The 14781-nt window shown below is 35.9% G+C and overlaps 1 protein-coding gene and 1 pseudogene across 1 annotated transcript; both read right to left on the bottom strand.

The window, feature by feature from the left end:
- Positions 1–9404: 9404 nt before the first annotated feature.
- Positions 9405–10793, bottom strand: LOC108540594 (putative elongation factor 1-alpha-like 3; annotated as a pseudogene).
- Positions 10794–11534: 741 nt separating this feature from the next.
- Positions 11535–12311, bottom strand: LOC108540597 (S-phase kinase-associated protein 1-like). The gene is made up of 2 exons (XM_017889715.1): positions 11882–12311; positions 11535–11581 (listed from the first exon to the last, which is right to left on the bottom strand). The coding sequence occupies exons 1-2, from the start codon at positions 12309–12311 to the stop codon at positions 11535–11537; spliced, it is 477 nt and encodes a 158-aa protein (XP_017745204.1).
- Positions 12312–14781: the final 2470 nt, after the last annotated feature.

Raw genomic sequence — 14781 nt, 5'->3', positions numbered from 1 at the left:
GAGAAGGGGAACATCACACACTGGGGCCTATTATGGGGAAGGGGGAGGGGGGAGGGATTGCATTGGGGAGTTATACATGATATAAATGATGAATTGATGGGTGCTGACGAGTTGATGGGTGCAGCACACCAACATGGCACAAGTATACATATGTAACAAACCTGCACGTTATGCACATGTACGCTAGAACTTGAAGTATAATAAAAATAAATAAATTTAAAAAAAAAGAATATTTTGAAAAACAAGAATAAGATGGGAAGAAATGTTCAATAGATATTGAAAGTTATTGTAATTCTAAAGAAATTAGAGGTGATTAATACTGAGTCAGAACAGGTAAAACTAACTATGGAACATGATAGAAAATTCTGGAAGAGAGTCACAGAAATACTATAGAGAAACTGGTGTAAGTTATACAGTGGTATAAAAAATGAGAAACAAAAACACAGACATTTTGTAAGCCCTTAAATCTCATTCAGGAAAAACATAGACTTATGAATAAATTGAAATTGCTGTATCTATGAAAAGTAAACAAATGAATAAATAATTAGATTATTATCACAAATAGTTACAAATAGCAATATTACAAACAGTTCTAATTAAAACTATTTAGAAATAAATTAAAGATAGATGTGGAGAACAGGAAAAAGAATAAATGAAATTAAGAAAATTATTTTATGGGATAGGATTGCTCATTTTAAAAAATCCATAAAAGAAAATTGATTATATAAATTTTAAATTTTGAATGAAAAGCATATGAGAATACGTAAAAATTTACCATACACTGCGTTCATTAATAAAGCATATAATCCACAGAGGAATAGTACTCAGGATACACCATTAGTAAAATCAAAGCAAATAACAGCCAAAGGAGCAAGTGATTTGCCTTGCCAATTCATCACAGGTGAACATGTATGGTCCATAAATATGTGGAGATAATTACAAATTTATTAGAACTTAAAAATACAAATTGAAACAATAATGAAGACTTTTAACACCCATTGGGTTAGCAAATTTGAAAGTCTCCTGATGTCAACAGTCCAAAGGGATATGAAGAAATGGAAATGCTCTGAGTAAGTAAATTGTTAAAAATCTATAGAGATCCATTATGCAATATTTATTAAAGCTAAAAATGTATAAAAACCTGAAACTCAGGAAGCACATTTCTAGATATATAATCTAGGAAAAGATCTTGCTATATACAAGAATGTTTGTTGGTTTTAATGGTGAAATCATGAAACTGACTTAACATAGAATTATAGGGAAATGACATATTCACACAACTGAATACAATACACTTAACAAAAATGAAGTAGATTTACATTAATCAACAAGATAGATACTTATTGAAAAAATCCTAAGCAAATAATCTTTCGGTAATTTTAAAGGATATATAGTAAAAATATGAAAAAATAAGTTCAGATGATGGCTTCTGCCCAAGAGAAACAGTGGGAAATCAGAGAACGGGGAATAAATGTATGTTTTAATTTGATCTATTGCACTTCGTTATGGAAGGAAGAAATGAAGGAAAGCAGAGACAGTGGAATAAAGCAAAAGAAAATTATTTGTGTCATAGATACAGGAGTGCATATAATATTTTTTACATGTCTGAAGTATATCATTACTTTAAAAATTCTTATACATAAGCCCTGTGTTTGCAGTATTCACATACTAAAAGTGTAGTTAAGACAAGAATGCAATAAACTGATACAAGTATTGGGGCTCAGAAAACAACATACCAAATGAAGGACTCAAAACGTAAGTTTTCTCTGAACTTCTCCTGTCCCACTGTCTCTGTCACATTCCTTCTCAAGGCTAATCATAGAAACTGGAATCTTTCTTGCCCAATACAGGTCATAGAAACCAGAACTCATTTTCCCCAAAGCCAGCCATAAATCCTAAAACTGTAACATTTTTATTTTCTATTTTTTCCTCCACCTTTCTATGTAATAACAGGCCATTAAAACTTATCTGACCAACTTTGTTTGACTGTAGGTCAAAAAAACCCATTCTGGAGAGGGTCCTGCCTCATATCCAGAAGAAAGAAATGCTGCACAGACAGGCCAAGAGGAATCTAGACAGACAGGTCTCAACGGAGTTTCCCCATTCCCTCTATTGCTTTAGATCACACCCTTTTATTCCAATCATCTTTCTACATGGCTGTTCACACTTCGTTGAACTTAAGCATACAAATGAACAATTTCCCCTATATCTTTGAATCTTCATTCTGAAAGCTCCCGTGCATGCAAATTGAATAAATTCATATATCTTTTCTCCAATTAATCTGCCTTTTGCAACTTGATTTTTCAGTGAAATTTTGGAGGGTCCAGGGGAACTTCCACTTTCCCCCTACACGAGTGTATATTCAACATACCTACAAACGTGCCGGGAACGACATTATAAACCCGGACTGGAGACTGGTCCAGGCTTATTCCGGAATAAGAGCAAGAAGATCACAGGTTTTTCTCTAGGTTTTAAGGAAGTAAAAAAGTTTAAGTTGGTAGTAGAAAGATGCTTGTCCTATAAATATTCAGATCAAAATGTCTAGCTTGGAAGATTGATTATGGACAAACTATTAAGAGACCCACTGTAATAAAGGACTTAATCATATTATAATGTGTAGGTATTTATAAATGAAATGTGCTAGAAAATGTGTTAGAAGCTTTTAGCTTACCATAAATTTAGATATTTTTCCTAGTAAATTTTAAAGAGCTCAAATCCTATTGCCCAGTGAATAGCATATTAAAAGTAGTTGTGACACTTTTCTGTGTATTTTGAAACAAAGTAAAGAATTTGCATTATATGTAATTGGCATAGCTCATTACAAAAATACGCTTTACCTCTCAGGTAGTATTACTATTCAATCGCTTATTTAAAACTTTATATTCTTTTTGTAGTACTTTTTATTCACATTACCATACTTTCTAACATTAAAATATTTTGAAATAAGTATCATTCCTACATTATCTGGAAATTTTGGATTCTGCAAAAGTAGGTCTTTTCAAGTGAATAATTATTTATGTTACATTGGTATGGATACCACAAATCTTGCATTTAAGATTATTCTGTGTATGGCTTAAATTATAGCTTTATCTCAATAAAATTTTGCTAAAAATGTGATTCATATTTTTATTTTGTCTTAATTCTAATGTATAAAGGAGAAAAGTTTTCCAAAGTTCTGAGTGAACTGGTTATTTTTAACAATTGTGTAACCTGTATAAAGCTTTTAGTTATTAAACTACCTAGGTGTATAATCCATTCTAATAAATGTTTAATGACAAGATTTTCAAAAAAGTCATATTATATCTACAATTATTATTATAAAAATATATGTATATATAATATCTCTATGTTTTATATATATGTCATGCTATACACACATGCTTAAATATACATATATACATTTATGTATATGCTTTATAACAAATATTAGTAATATTAAGAAATTATCAATAGCAATGTATATACACAATATATCTGCCTTAAATTCCATATAGAAAATTAATTCTCATAGAATGTTTTCATCATTTTTCCTGAACTTTCATATGACTAACCAGCATATAATTACAACTGATAAATATTGACTAATGTTGTTGTTTACATTCATGAGTAAGACAAACATGAATTAATAAAGGAATATGTCAAAACTACACTTTTGTCAATGATGTCAACAATTTCTTTGCTGAATCAGATAACAATTTCAAATGCTGGAAGAATATTTACTCAGTTTTTTGTGTTGTTGATAATGGAATGGCTATATCCACAACACACTTTTAAATTTACTCTACATTATTCACATTTTCCTCAATATTTTAAGTTTAGTCCGTCAACAAAACTATTCCCCTAGTTTAGCCTTTGCCTGTTTCCATGATGTATTTGTATTCTGTCCAGTTTCAAGCTATCAACTCAACTATATTGAAAATGGAGTTAGAAAGACGTATGCCTTACTATTCCATAGTATTCCTATAATGCAATAAACAAATATAAAAAAAATCAAGAGCATAGATATTCGTAAAATGTAGTAAAACAATTAAGAAGTCATTTTGAGTACTTGTAATTATTTTGTTTTAATTTATTTAATTAAAAACTTGTATGGTTTCATTTTTAATTGTATCTGAGTTTAATAACCACATTGCCAAATTCCTAAATACTTACCAATGAGTTCTTGCTAGCTGGTGTAACTTGGCTTTGTGTGTACACACACACACACACACACACACACACATTCATGTATGTTTGCAGGGGCCTACAAACACACATACAATATTGTGCTCATATAATATCATAGTCAGTATTTACTGCTTCAATTTGTCTAAAATGTTGTATTGATATTGTCTTACTGGTATTTCAATGTGTTTGCTAACCAGGTTTGCAATGACATGGGCAAATTAATTCATGAAAAAATTGAATTGTCAGTTATCCCAGTTTGATTCAGGTTGATGTGGACAAATTAGAGGATGTAGACTTTATTTCATTATATATCATTAGTTAGGTCATCTTTAAGATATCCTCAAACACTGCTTTTCCCCCTTGCAATCTGCCGAAACCTTAGACATAAAGGAATTACCCCCACTGGAAAGGTAAGTTTCCCTACAGAGATATGTCCTCTGTCTGAAGTTTCAAATTGTGCCCTGCTGAACTGAATATTCTATGAACTATTAAGCACACCGTTATGATAAAAGAGCAATAGTCATTAAGGTCATTGCATTTGAGGCTTCCATTTGAACTTCTTTTGGGTTCAAGGCAAACAAAAATCTTTTGTTTTACCTACTTTCTTCCCCAGCCCAGAGGCAATGTGAGGGAGGATGAGAAATAAAACCCTTTCTCCCTAGATTTTTGAAAACTTTAAAATCTGATGATGGAAAAGGGCTGCAGTTTAAAACATGAAAGGTCAAGGTAGCCTACTAGAGACTCAGAGAATATATAACTTCTTATGGGAATCTCCCAGGCGTGAGATTATTCTGAGATTTCAATCTTATAGTTAAATAGTAATATATCAAAAAGATGGTGAAAATTGTTGCTTTATAAAATGTTGAGGAGTCAGTCATTTACCTCTCACAAAATGTCAGCAGCTTTATTCACAGACCTTATACTTAGGAAACTTAAGATATGAGTATTTAAGAAAACACCCTTCAAAAATAGGCAAACCTCCCTTTAAGATTAACTTGGAATGAAACATTAACTGAGTAATTTTCACAAAGCAACCATTTGTCTATTTTTAACCTCTGATAGAATCTATACAGAAACAAATGGGTTGTCATATTCATGCATCTGCCATCAGACAGTTACGTGTGTACAGTCTCAGGGGATATAATAAGAAATTCATCAGAGATTCTGAGAAGTTGAACTACAAACTAAAGTGTCCTGGATTCCATTCATCAATCAGCCCTAAGCCCTTGGCATCACTATTGGTGTCTGATGTATCTGATGGTCTGGCCCACTATCAGGCAACCCTGGACACTTTTGTGCAGGTTCTACTCACTTTTCACTAACAATGTTTTCCCTCAACTGTTGGCATCTTAGCTTTCTGCACTGAAGTCTTTTTACACACACTTCAATAGCTTATAAGTGTAGGGGAATTGATGGGATGGCCCTCAACCAGTGCTGAACTTGAGCTCTGCCTCCTGTCCTTTGGGTGGACAATTCTAAAAGGCATGCTATACTCTTCTTAGACTGAGCTCAATCACCAGTTGTCCACACTGCTCAACTTGATGAACTTTTCTTCCTTCCTTTATTCTCATCTCTCTTTTGACTCTCACTCCTGCTCTGTAGTGTTACTTCTAAATGCCATCTGGAAATAAATCAGACTCTGCTTTCAGGGGAACTCAAACTAAAATACAGTCAAACCATCATATATGTATTTGTTGCACAAGGTTTATCTCCAAGGGAATTCATTTTTTTTTTCTGCACTCTCACCCTCATTGAAGAATAAACCCATCCTTACTTTGGTACTATATGTCATTTCTTTTTCTTCAATAGTTGTACAGATTTCAGCTACTATTATGTTGGCCCCAATCTATCCATGTATGAAACTATGGAACCATCTCAACTTGCCCTATTAAGAATGCACTTCATCCTTCAAACTTTTTTGACTACTCTCCCCATCCAAGTTTTTCAAGTCTGTGTCCCTGGCCCTAGAAACTTTATTTGTATATGACAGCACGCAGATAAAGAAGTAGAGTCACAGGAGATAAAACTAGACCACTGGTACTATCAAAAGTATCAGTTACATTCTGAGGGCAATGCCCTTTTCTTTATGTCAAACATAAAGGAGAAATTCTAGTAGTAGCAATATTCTAAATCTTGTAAAATTTACTTAATCATTAACTCTGGAGAATAAATTGATCCCAGTGGCAAAACTAAAACATAAATTAACTGTAGAAAACTACAAAATATTTACCAGTAGTAACCTATTTTTGCTTTTCTTAAGAGAAACTGGCAACACATTTTTAGTGACCTCGAAGCTTCTTTTCTCTCAGTGATGCTGTATTTCACATATGTCCTTCTTTTTAAGAAAATATTTATTACCATATTGATAATAAATTTTTTATTATATATTATTTGCTGGAGTTTTTCTGTCTTTTAGGCTATTTTCTTTAGAATGTTATTATTCAGTTAACAAATATTAGTTGAGTGTCAACTATGCACTAGTGACTGTATTATGTATTGGAAAACGCATATGAAAATAAATTTTGGATCTCAAGTCCTTCATACTTTGGTAGGGGAGGCACATAGCAAACAGGAAATTTGTATGTAACGTCTATGGCCTCTATAATGTATAATGGAACCACATGTAAGGATAACACAGCTGTGAGTTAAGCCACTCTACCTCTTTTTTCACTCTGCCTTTTGAGAGCTACGTTCTATCTAATAACTAGTAGCCATTAGTTATTTTTCCTGATTCTCCCTCCTCCCACCCTCCACCTTCTGAAAGGCCCTACCATGTGTGGTTCCCCTCTATGTGTCCATATGTTCTCATCATTTCGCTTCCACTTATAAGTAAAAATACGCGGTATTTGGTTTTCTGTTTCTGTCTTAGTTGTTCCTTTTTCAGAAAAAGAAATTTACATATTTCTACACTATACTAAAACACTGTTTCTTTTTCATTTTGTTTACATTTGAGATATCAACTCAACTCTGCATACACAGTTCTACTCTTAAATGCAATGAGGTAGACAAGAATACACATCTCCAATAAGGTAACATTTTTCCTAATATAGAGGAACTATATTTCTGTTAAGCAATTATTAGAAAAGATCCTCATTAAGTACTTATGTACAAACATGGAAATATATGTGCATTTTAAACTCTTTAATTCTTATGCCAAACTGCTTGTTTATTTAGATGTATGAAAGTAGGTATGTTTTATTACCAAATATTATTTATTCAACACAATACATTTCTAAGTATAAAATGAAGATAATAGGACTAAAATATTTTTGAGAATATAATTTGAATGTTGGTGTAACTCAAGGCAATCTAATATACACCCTCGCACTACATGTAATTAACTTTGGATTTGGGATGGGGAGAGACAGTTTCTTTAAATCGCAATAACTTTTAATAATTTTAATGCATTTTGAAAGCAGGAAATAGTATTTTATAACGGTGAAAATTGGATAATTTTAGGAAAAGAACTCTCCTTAATGTTTTTGCCACTGTGAACATCTTTAAAGGTGAGGAGATAGAGAGAGAGAGATGTTTAGAGAGACTCAGCAAATCTTACACAATAGTGCTGCAAATTTCTGAAAGAAGATGGTTGTAGTATCAGGTGTGCTTTGGGGGTTGGAAAAGTTACTTTCTTGTTTCTTGCAACCCGTTCCAACAACCGATTGTTCTTTTAAGACAATTTATAAAGGTAAACTGTGATATTTAATATTCCATATGTAAGAAATCTGAAACATTGAGAATTTTGCACAGAATATTCGTGGCTAAAAGTCAGACGTCATCTGCTGCAGGCTTAATGGGTAGTGATCTCACATGCATACACGTATTTTATCTTCACATTTATTTTCTAATAGGCAGTCAAAGTGGAAAAATGGAAAACCAAATTAAAGAAAATTTATCTTCTACTATTCCAATAAGATAATTAAAACATTTACATTAAGGCAACGAAAGACACAGTTCATTGCTTCATTAGAGACTCAACAGAAATCATAATGATAATGATTATTTTGATACGTATTCTTGATATAGATGAGCAGAATAAATATTTGCCATCTATTTTTCTATTTATTCTGTTTATATGTTGATGTAGGCATATATTTTCTTGTTTAAGTAATTGTTCTCTGTCTTGTATTGGACTGTAGTGAATACTTAATTACTGAAGAAGGTATTTTTTTGTTGTTTGTTTGGACCAAAGACAAAAGTCAATTTTCCTTAAAAAGAAGAAACATTTAAAAATTTCACCGTCTTGGCATATGTAGAAAATATTAACAGCAAAGGGAGGGATAAGAATGAAATCAAGAGTAAACTGGGACAAGTAAGAGTAAAGATAATATTTGGTGGTAAGCAGATAGCTGAATGCATTACAGGCAATCAGTATCTTTCAAATAGTTAATAACTTCTCAAATAAAATATGAGTGTTGAGATATTACAGACAGATAATAGTAAAAATTGACCTAATTTGAATAATTACCCTTTATACCAAGAAAGGATTAGTAGACATATGGTGAGAGAGGGAGTCAGAGGAGAGAGAGGGAGAAAGAGAGAGAGAGAGAGAAAGAAACAGACTGATTAAAAATAGAGAATTAATTTTGAAGTCCATAAGCAAATCTTGTTAGTTCTGATTTCTTTTTTTTTTTTCTCATTAAACTTTGTTCTAATGGGTCTCAAAATTCTGTGACAGATTTTTGGTCAAGTTATTTCCATTAAAAAAGTACTGATTTTAGGCCAGGCATGGTGGCTCATGCCTGTAATCCTGGCAATTTGGGAGGCCGAGGTGGGCAGATCACCTGAGATCAGGAGTTCAAGATCAGCCTTGGCAACATGATGAAACCCCATCTCTACAAAAATACAAAAATTAGCTGGGCATGACAGCAGGTACCTGTAATCCCAGCTACTCAGGAGGCTGAGGTAGGAGAATCACTTGAACCTGGGAGGTGGAGGTTGCAGTGAGCTGAGATCATGCCTTTACACTCCAGTCTGGGCAACAGAGTGAGACTCTGTCTCAAAAAAAAAAAGTACTGAATTTAAAAACTAATAACTTAAAACTGCCACACACACACACACACACACACACACACACATACACACGTGGTCCACAAAACATTCTGCTCTCCTTCTGAAGGTTTTACGATGCATTGTAATCATTAACCATTCTTTTACTATTAAACTTAAATGGCCAACGGAAACAAAAAGTTCTGAGATAGTTCTTTCACCACTGATTAAAACTGGGGTTGCAGGTACTAGGGATAATATTCACTAGCCTTCTGAGCTTTCTGGGCAGACTTGGTGACCTTGCCAGCTCCAGCAGCCTTCTTGTTCACTGCTTTCATGATACCCATGGCAACTGTCTGTCTCATATGACCAACAGCAAAGTGACTCAGAGGTGGATAGTCTGAGAAGCTCTCTACACACATGGACTTGCCAGGAACCATGTAAACTATGGCAGCATCACCAGACTTCAAGAATTTAGGGCCATCTTCCAGCTTTTTACCAGAACGGCAATCAATCTTTTCCTTCAGCTCAGCAAACTTGCATGCAATGTGAGCCATGTGGCAATCCAGTACAGGGGCATAGCCAGCACTTATTTGGCCTGGATGGTTCAGGATAATCACCTGAGCAGTGAAGCCAGCTGCTTCCATTGGTGGGTCATTTTTGCTGTCACCAGCATCGTTGCCATGACGAACATTCTTGACAGACACATTCTTGACATTGAAGCCACAATGTCCCCAGGAAGAGCTTCACTCAAAGCTTCATGGCATATTTCAACAGACTACTTCAGTTGTCACATTGACTGGAGCACCATACCAGGTTTGAGAACACCAGTCTCTACTCAGCCAACAGAAACAGTACCAATACCACCACTTTTGGTAGACATCCTGGAGAGGCAGGCGAAGGTGCTTGGTAGTTGGATGAGTTGGTGGTAGGATGCAGTCCAGAGCGCCAAGCAGTGTGGTTCCACTGGTATTGCCATCCTTACAGGTGGTTTTCCATCCCTTGAACCAAGGCATGTTAGCACTTGGCTCCAGCATGTTGTCAACATTCCAACAAGAAATTGGCACAAATGCTACTGTGTCAAGGTTGCAGCCAATTTTCATAACATTAAGTGCTAACTTCCTTAACGATTTCCTCATATCTCTTCTGGCCGTAGGGTGGCCCAGTGGAATCCATTTTGTTAACAATAACAATGAGTTGTTTCACCCCCAGTGTGTAAGCCAGAAGGGCATGCTCCTAGGTCTGTCCTTCTTGGAGATACCGGCTTCAAATTCACCAACATCAGCAGCAACAATCAGGACAGCACAGTCAGCCTGAGATGTCCCTGTAATCATGTTTTTGATGAAGTCTCTGTGTTCTGGGCCATCAGTGATACTCATGTGGTACTTACTGGTCTCAGATTTCTACAGGGAGATACTGACGGTGATATCACATTCACACTCAGCTTTCAGTTTATCTAAGACCCAAGCCTACTTGAAGGAGCACTTTCCCATCTCAGCAGCCTCCTTCTCAAATATTTGAATGGTTCCTTTGTCGATGCCAATACATTTGTAGATCAGATGGCCAGAAGTGGTAGACTTGCCTGAACCTAAGTGTCTAATTATGAGAGCATTGATATTAGTCTTTTCCTTTCCCATTTTGGCATTTAGAGGTAGTTTTCTCTCCTCTCTCTCTCTTTTTTTCTCATGGGTTAAGTGTCTTTTTAATTGAAAAGCTAACAAACTGTCTAGTTACATTTCTCCCAAAAACCAGTAAACTGGGTAGTAACTGAGTCTCTAGGCAATATATTGAAAGCTAAGAGGATTCAAAATAAAATTAAAGAAAAAGAAAACAAGTCCTCAGATGCAATGAAGTGAGCCCTGCTACAAACACTTTAATCAGTACAGTGGTACTCCTTGACTGCAGGAGGCTGGAAGTCATTCTAGTAACTCCACTCAGAACATTTACTTCAAGAAGCCTTTTTCCAGTTTTCAACTCACGAATAAAGATAACATTTTGTTAATTCTAGTATAGAAAATTTTGTTTGCAAGTTGATTTATTTATAGTGCCAACTTTTAAAAGGTAGGCAGACATTGCTTTACAAAAAAAGAGGGAAAGGCCAAAATTCCACCTATAGAGAACCTACAGTTCAGTTTTATTCAGAACAAAGGAAAAAGAAACTTTTGATCATACTAGAAGAAACTCAGCCATAGGTTTGGAATCTGTACTCAAACTACACATGCAATTTGGACAATATTCTGCTAATACAATTGACTTGCGGCTGCATTTGTCTACTGTTTGTCTAATATTAACAATTATCAACAGAACAGGGCAACTAGTATTTGGAACAATCCTTACAGTGTTACAGAGTCAGGCATAACATTCCACTTCTCTTCACATCACTGATTCTCTTTGCGTACCTGGGCTCCCCCCTCTTCGGTAAAGTAATTTTTTTTTTTAGACGGAGTCTTGCTCTGTCGCCCAGGCTGGCTGGAGTGCAGTGGCGCGATCTCGGCTCACTGCAAGCTCTACGTCCCGGGTTCACGCCATTCTCCTGTCTCAGCCTCTGGAGTAGCTGGGACTACAGGCGCCTGCCAGCACGCCCGGCTAATTTTTTTTGTATTTTTTTAGTAGAGACGGAGTTTCACTGTGTTAGCTAGATCTCCTGACCTCGTGATCCGCCTGTCTCGGCCTCCCAAAGTGCTGGGATTACAAGCATGAGCCACCGCACAGGGCCCAGGAAGGTCATTTTTGATATTGAAGGTCTTGCAAATCTCTTCAGGAGTTTTTCTCTTGACCATATTGGCAACACTCTTGCAAGTAACATCAAGCAAACCTTTGAAGTCTAAGTAGTTTGCAGCCAGAATGAGTTCAAAAAGTGTTCCTTGGTCAACTTTCAGGAATTCTTGGTCCCAAAGAGAGATATCGTCTGTTCGCTTTTCTTTGTCCTCATCAACTTCGGGAGGAGGAGGGTTATCCTTGTGGTGGGTGCGCCACTGAATGACCTTTTTAAATATTGCTGCATTAGCATTCGGTAGAGGAATCGGGTCATCATCTCCTTCATCATGCATTCCCAAATCTTCCAACATGGTCTTGATAGTCAGAGATTGCTTGACAATTTCCACATCAACTTCAAATATCTCTCCACCAGAACTCTGCAACTTAATTGAAGGCATGGTGTTCTGTGTTAAGGAGATGGCCGGCGGGAGGCTAACGAGAGTTGGGAGGCGACAGGGAAGGAAGAGAAAGGCGGAGGAAGAAGCCACTACAGTGGCGCGGCGCAGCATCTTTAGAGGTAGTTTTCAAGACACTTGCGCTCTGCCAGCAACCTGTTGCGAAAACAGTTAGTTCTGTTTTCATATCTCACCGTTCTAGTCTTACCGGTTTTTCTTTCCAAGAATATTGCAATAGCATCCTAACTGGTCTGGTTGATTTATCACTTATTCTCCTGTGGTCTTTTATTTTCATTGTAACCAAAGGAATCTACTTACAACATAAATATATCGGCTACATCTAAATGCAAGGGAGGCTGAATATTAATGAGCATTGGTATTCTCATTCCCTGTTCTCTCTTATCTCCTGGGAAATTATTTTGGGTTCTACGTACCCATTCTTACAGCTTCTGTGTGCTTTGCACTTAGGACCTTCTTCAGAGGACTACCTTGTGTTCAGAAGTGCCAGCGCCTGACTGCTGCAGAAGTGTGAATGTCCAGCTCTCTTACCTTAAAGCGGTACAGACTTTGCAATGTAATTTATATTACAGAACACGCAAAGAATTAGGATGAGGCGTTGATTTCACCTGAACTTGCACTTTTGTTTAGGTTTTCTGCTTCCCCCTCCTCCTTATCAGCTTCTTAATAAATCAGCTGCACAGGAATCCACAGCTCAGGTGAGTCGGACCTAAAGATACACCCGTCTTTCCCCTCTGTTCCTGATACACGAGTTTCTCTGCTCTTCCTTGAACCTGCACCATGCCCCAACTTCCAGGACTTGTAGATGGTTTTCTTTCTGCCTGGAATACCATTTTCCCACATGTCCACACAGTTCACATCTTTACTTCCTTCGTGTCTCCACTCAAATATCACTTTTTCAGGGATGTCTTTCATGACCACTCTATGTTTTCTACCCTATCCCAGTCCATACATTTATCCCCACTTACCATTCTCCACAACATTCATCTTCATTTATTTATGTTTGCGAACTAAGTGTTTTCCACACGTGGGCATACATCCCATGTGTCTTCATTCCCCAGCTGCATTCTAGCACACAGTGCAAGAGCCTGATTACATAAAAGGCATTCAGCACATGTTTTAAAATGAAATGTACAAATGAGTAACTATGCAAAACTTAACTACACAGTAAACTGAATAAAATTTTTATTCTATAATTAAGCATTATGTTGCCTGTCTAATGTCCAAAATTAAAGAAATCCTAAATGAATGATTACAGATAAATATCTGGACTAGTTGTGCCTCAACAATTTATTGCAGAAATAATTGTCATCTTCATTGTAGACCTGATGAGCACCACATGCTATAGAATGTTACCTTAACCAAGCTGACATGGGAGCTGTGATAAATGTACTGCATAATAGTTTATGAAATCACAACTTCCGAAAATAGTACTGAACATTAGTTAAATACTCTGCCTGAAACATGCCAGAAAGTTGAATATATTTGCTGAAGATAAAATACATGGTACAGGGGTCCTCTCACAGAGCTTTGCACTGTTAAGAGAATAAAAACCTTTGTGACATAAAATAAGCTTCAGAATTAAATTACAATACAAGGAATTGAAAGACAGTAAAACTTTCTCAATAGTTTTATGGGAATGAGCAAGCTTGGAAGGGAACGAGCTGTAAAGATAATGCTGAAGTAGTAAACGCATTAATAAATTAAAAGAGAAAGAGAATCAAAACATGAAATCAAGAGTGAATTTTAAAGGTAACTTGATCAGAACATCAGGAAAGGCCGCTGGAGACAGGAAGCTGCTAGAGAATGCTCTGCAGTCAGACTGCAGCTCTGGGTATATATTATCCTTTCTCTCTAATTTTTTTGTCCTGAAGAGACAGACGTCCTTTGTTACTGGTTTGACTGTCTCTGGGGAACACTAAAAACTGTATGGTAACCTGCAGTAAAGTTAAGTCAAGTTCTCTCTGAGAGACACAGAGTTACATGGAGTCAGGCTGTCTGTCCATTATTATCCACAATGTGAGTGCCTAAGTTTAATCTGAACAAGGGACTTATGACTGAACATATATCACTATATTGGCGTATCATATTGAATTTCTGATAATGTTCTAAAGCCAGTTGAGTAAGAGAGAGAAAATGCCACTGGGTACAAATTGTGGCATCAATTCTCTGCCAGACTGATCAATTGGATTTATATATTACCTCCAGCTACAATCTTAAAATCTATAGTTTTACTCTCTCTTCAGTGCACAGCTCAGTTTAAATAATTGCGGATTCAAATGAATTTTAAAAGGATCGAACAGTCTTAAATTAAAAATGTGTGAACATTGTTGTTTTAACCACTCTTAATTATTTACTAATTTAACTAATTTAACTCAATGGATTCACCTTTTCTCTCTTTCTCTCTCTCTCTTCACTGTTCTTTCTTCCTTTCGTTCTCTAATTCCTCTAAGAG

Source organism: Rhinopithecus bieti, unplaced genomic scaffold (genome assembly GCF_001698545.2).
Source record: "Rhinopithecus bieti isolate Rb0 unplaced genomic scaffold, ASM169854v2 scaffold_19553, whole genome shotgun sequence".
Taxonomy (NCBI): domain Eukaryota; kingdom Metazoa; phylum Chordata; class Mammalia; order Primates; family Cercopithecidae; genus Rhinopithecus; species Rhinopithecus bieti.
Note: the sequence above shows the minus strand (reverse complement) of the source record. Positions and strands in the feature narration are given on the sequence as shown.

Coding starts and splice junctions, on each gene's coding strand:
- LOC108540597 (XM_017889715.1), bottom strand. CDS start 12,311: ATGCCTTCAATTAAGTTGCAGAGTTCTGGTGGAGAGATATTTGAAGTT. Junction 11,582..11,881: donor GACCTTCAATATCAAAAATG/ACCTTCCTGGGC, acceptor AAAAAAAAAATT/ACTTTACCGAAGAGGGGGGA.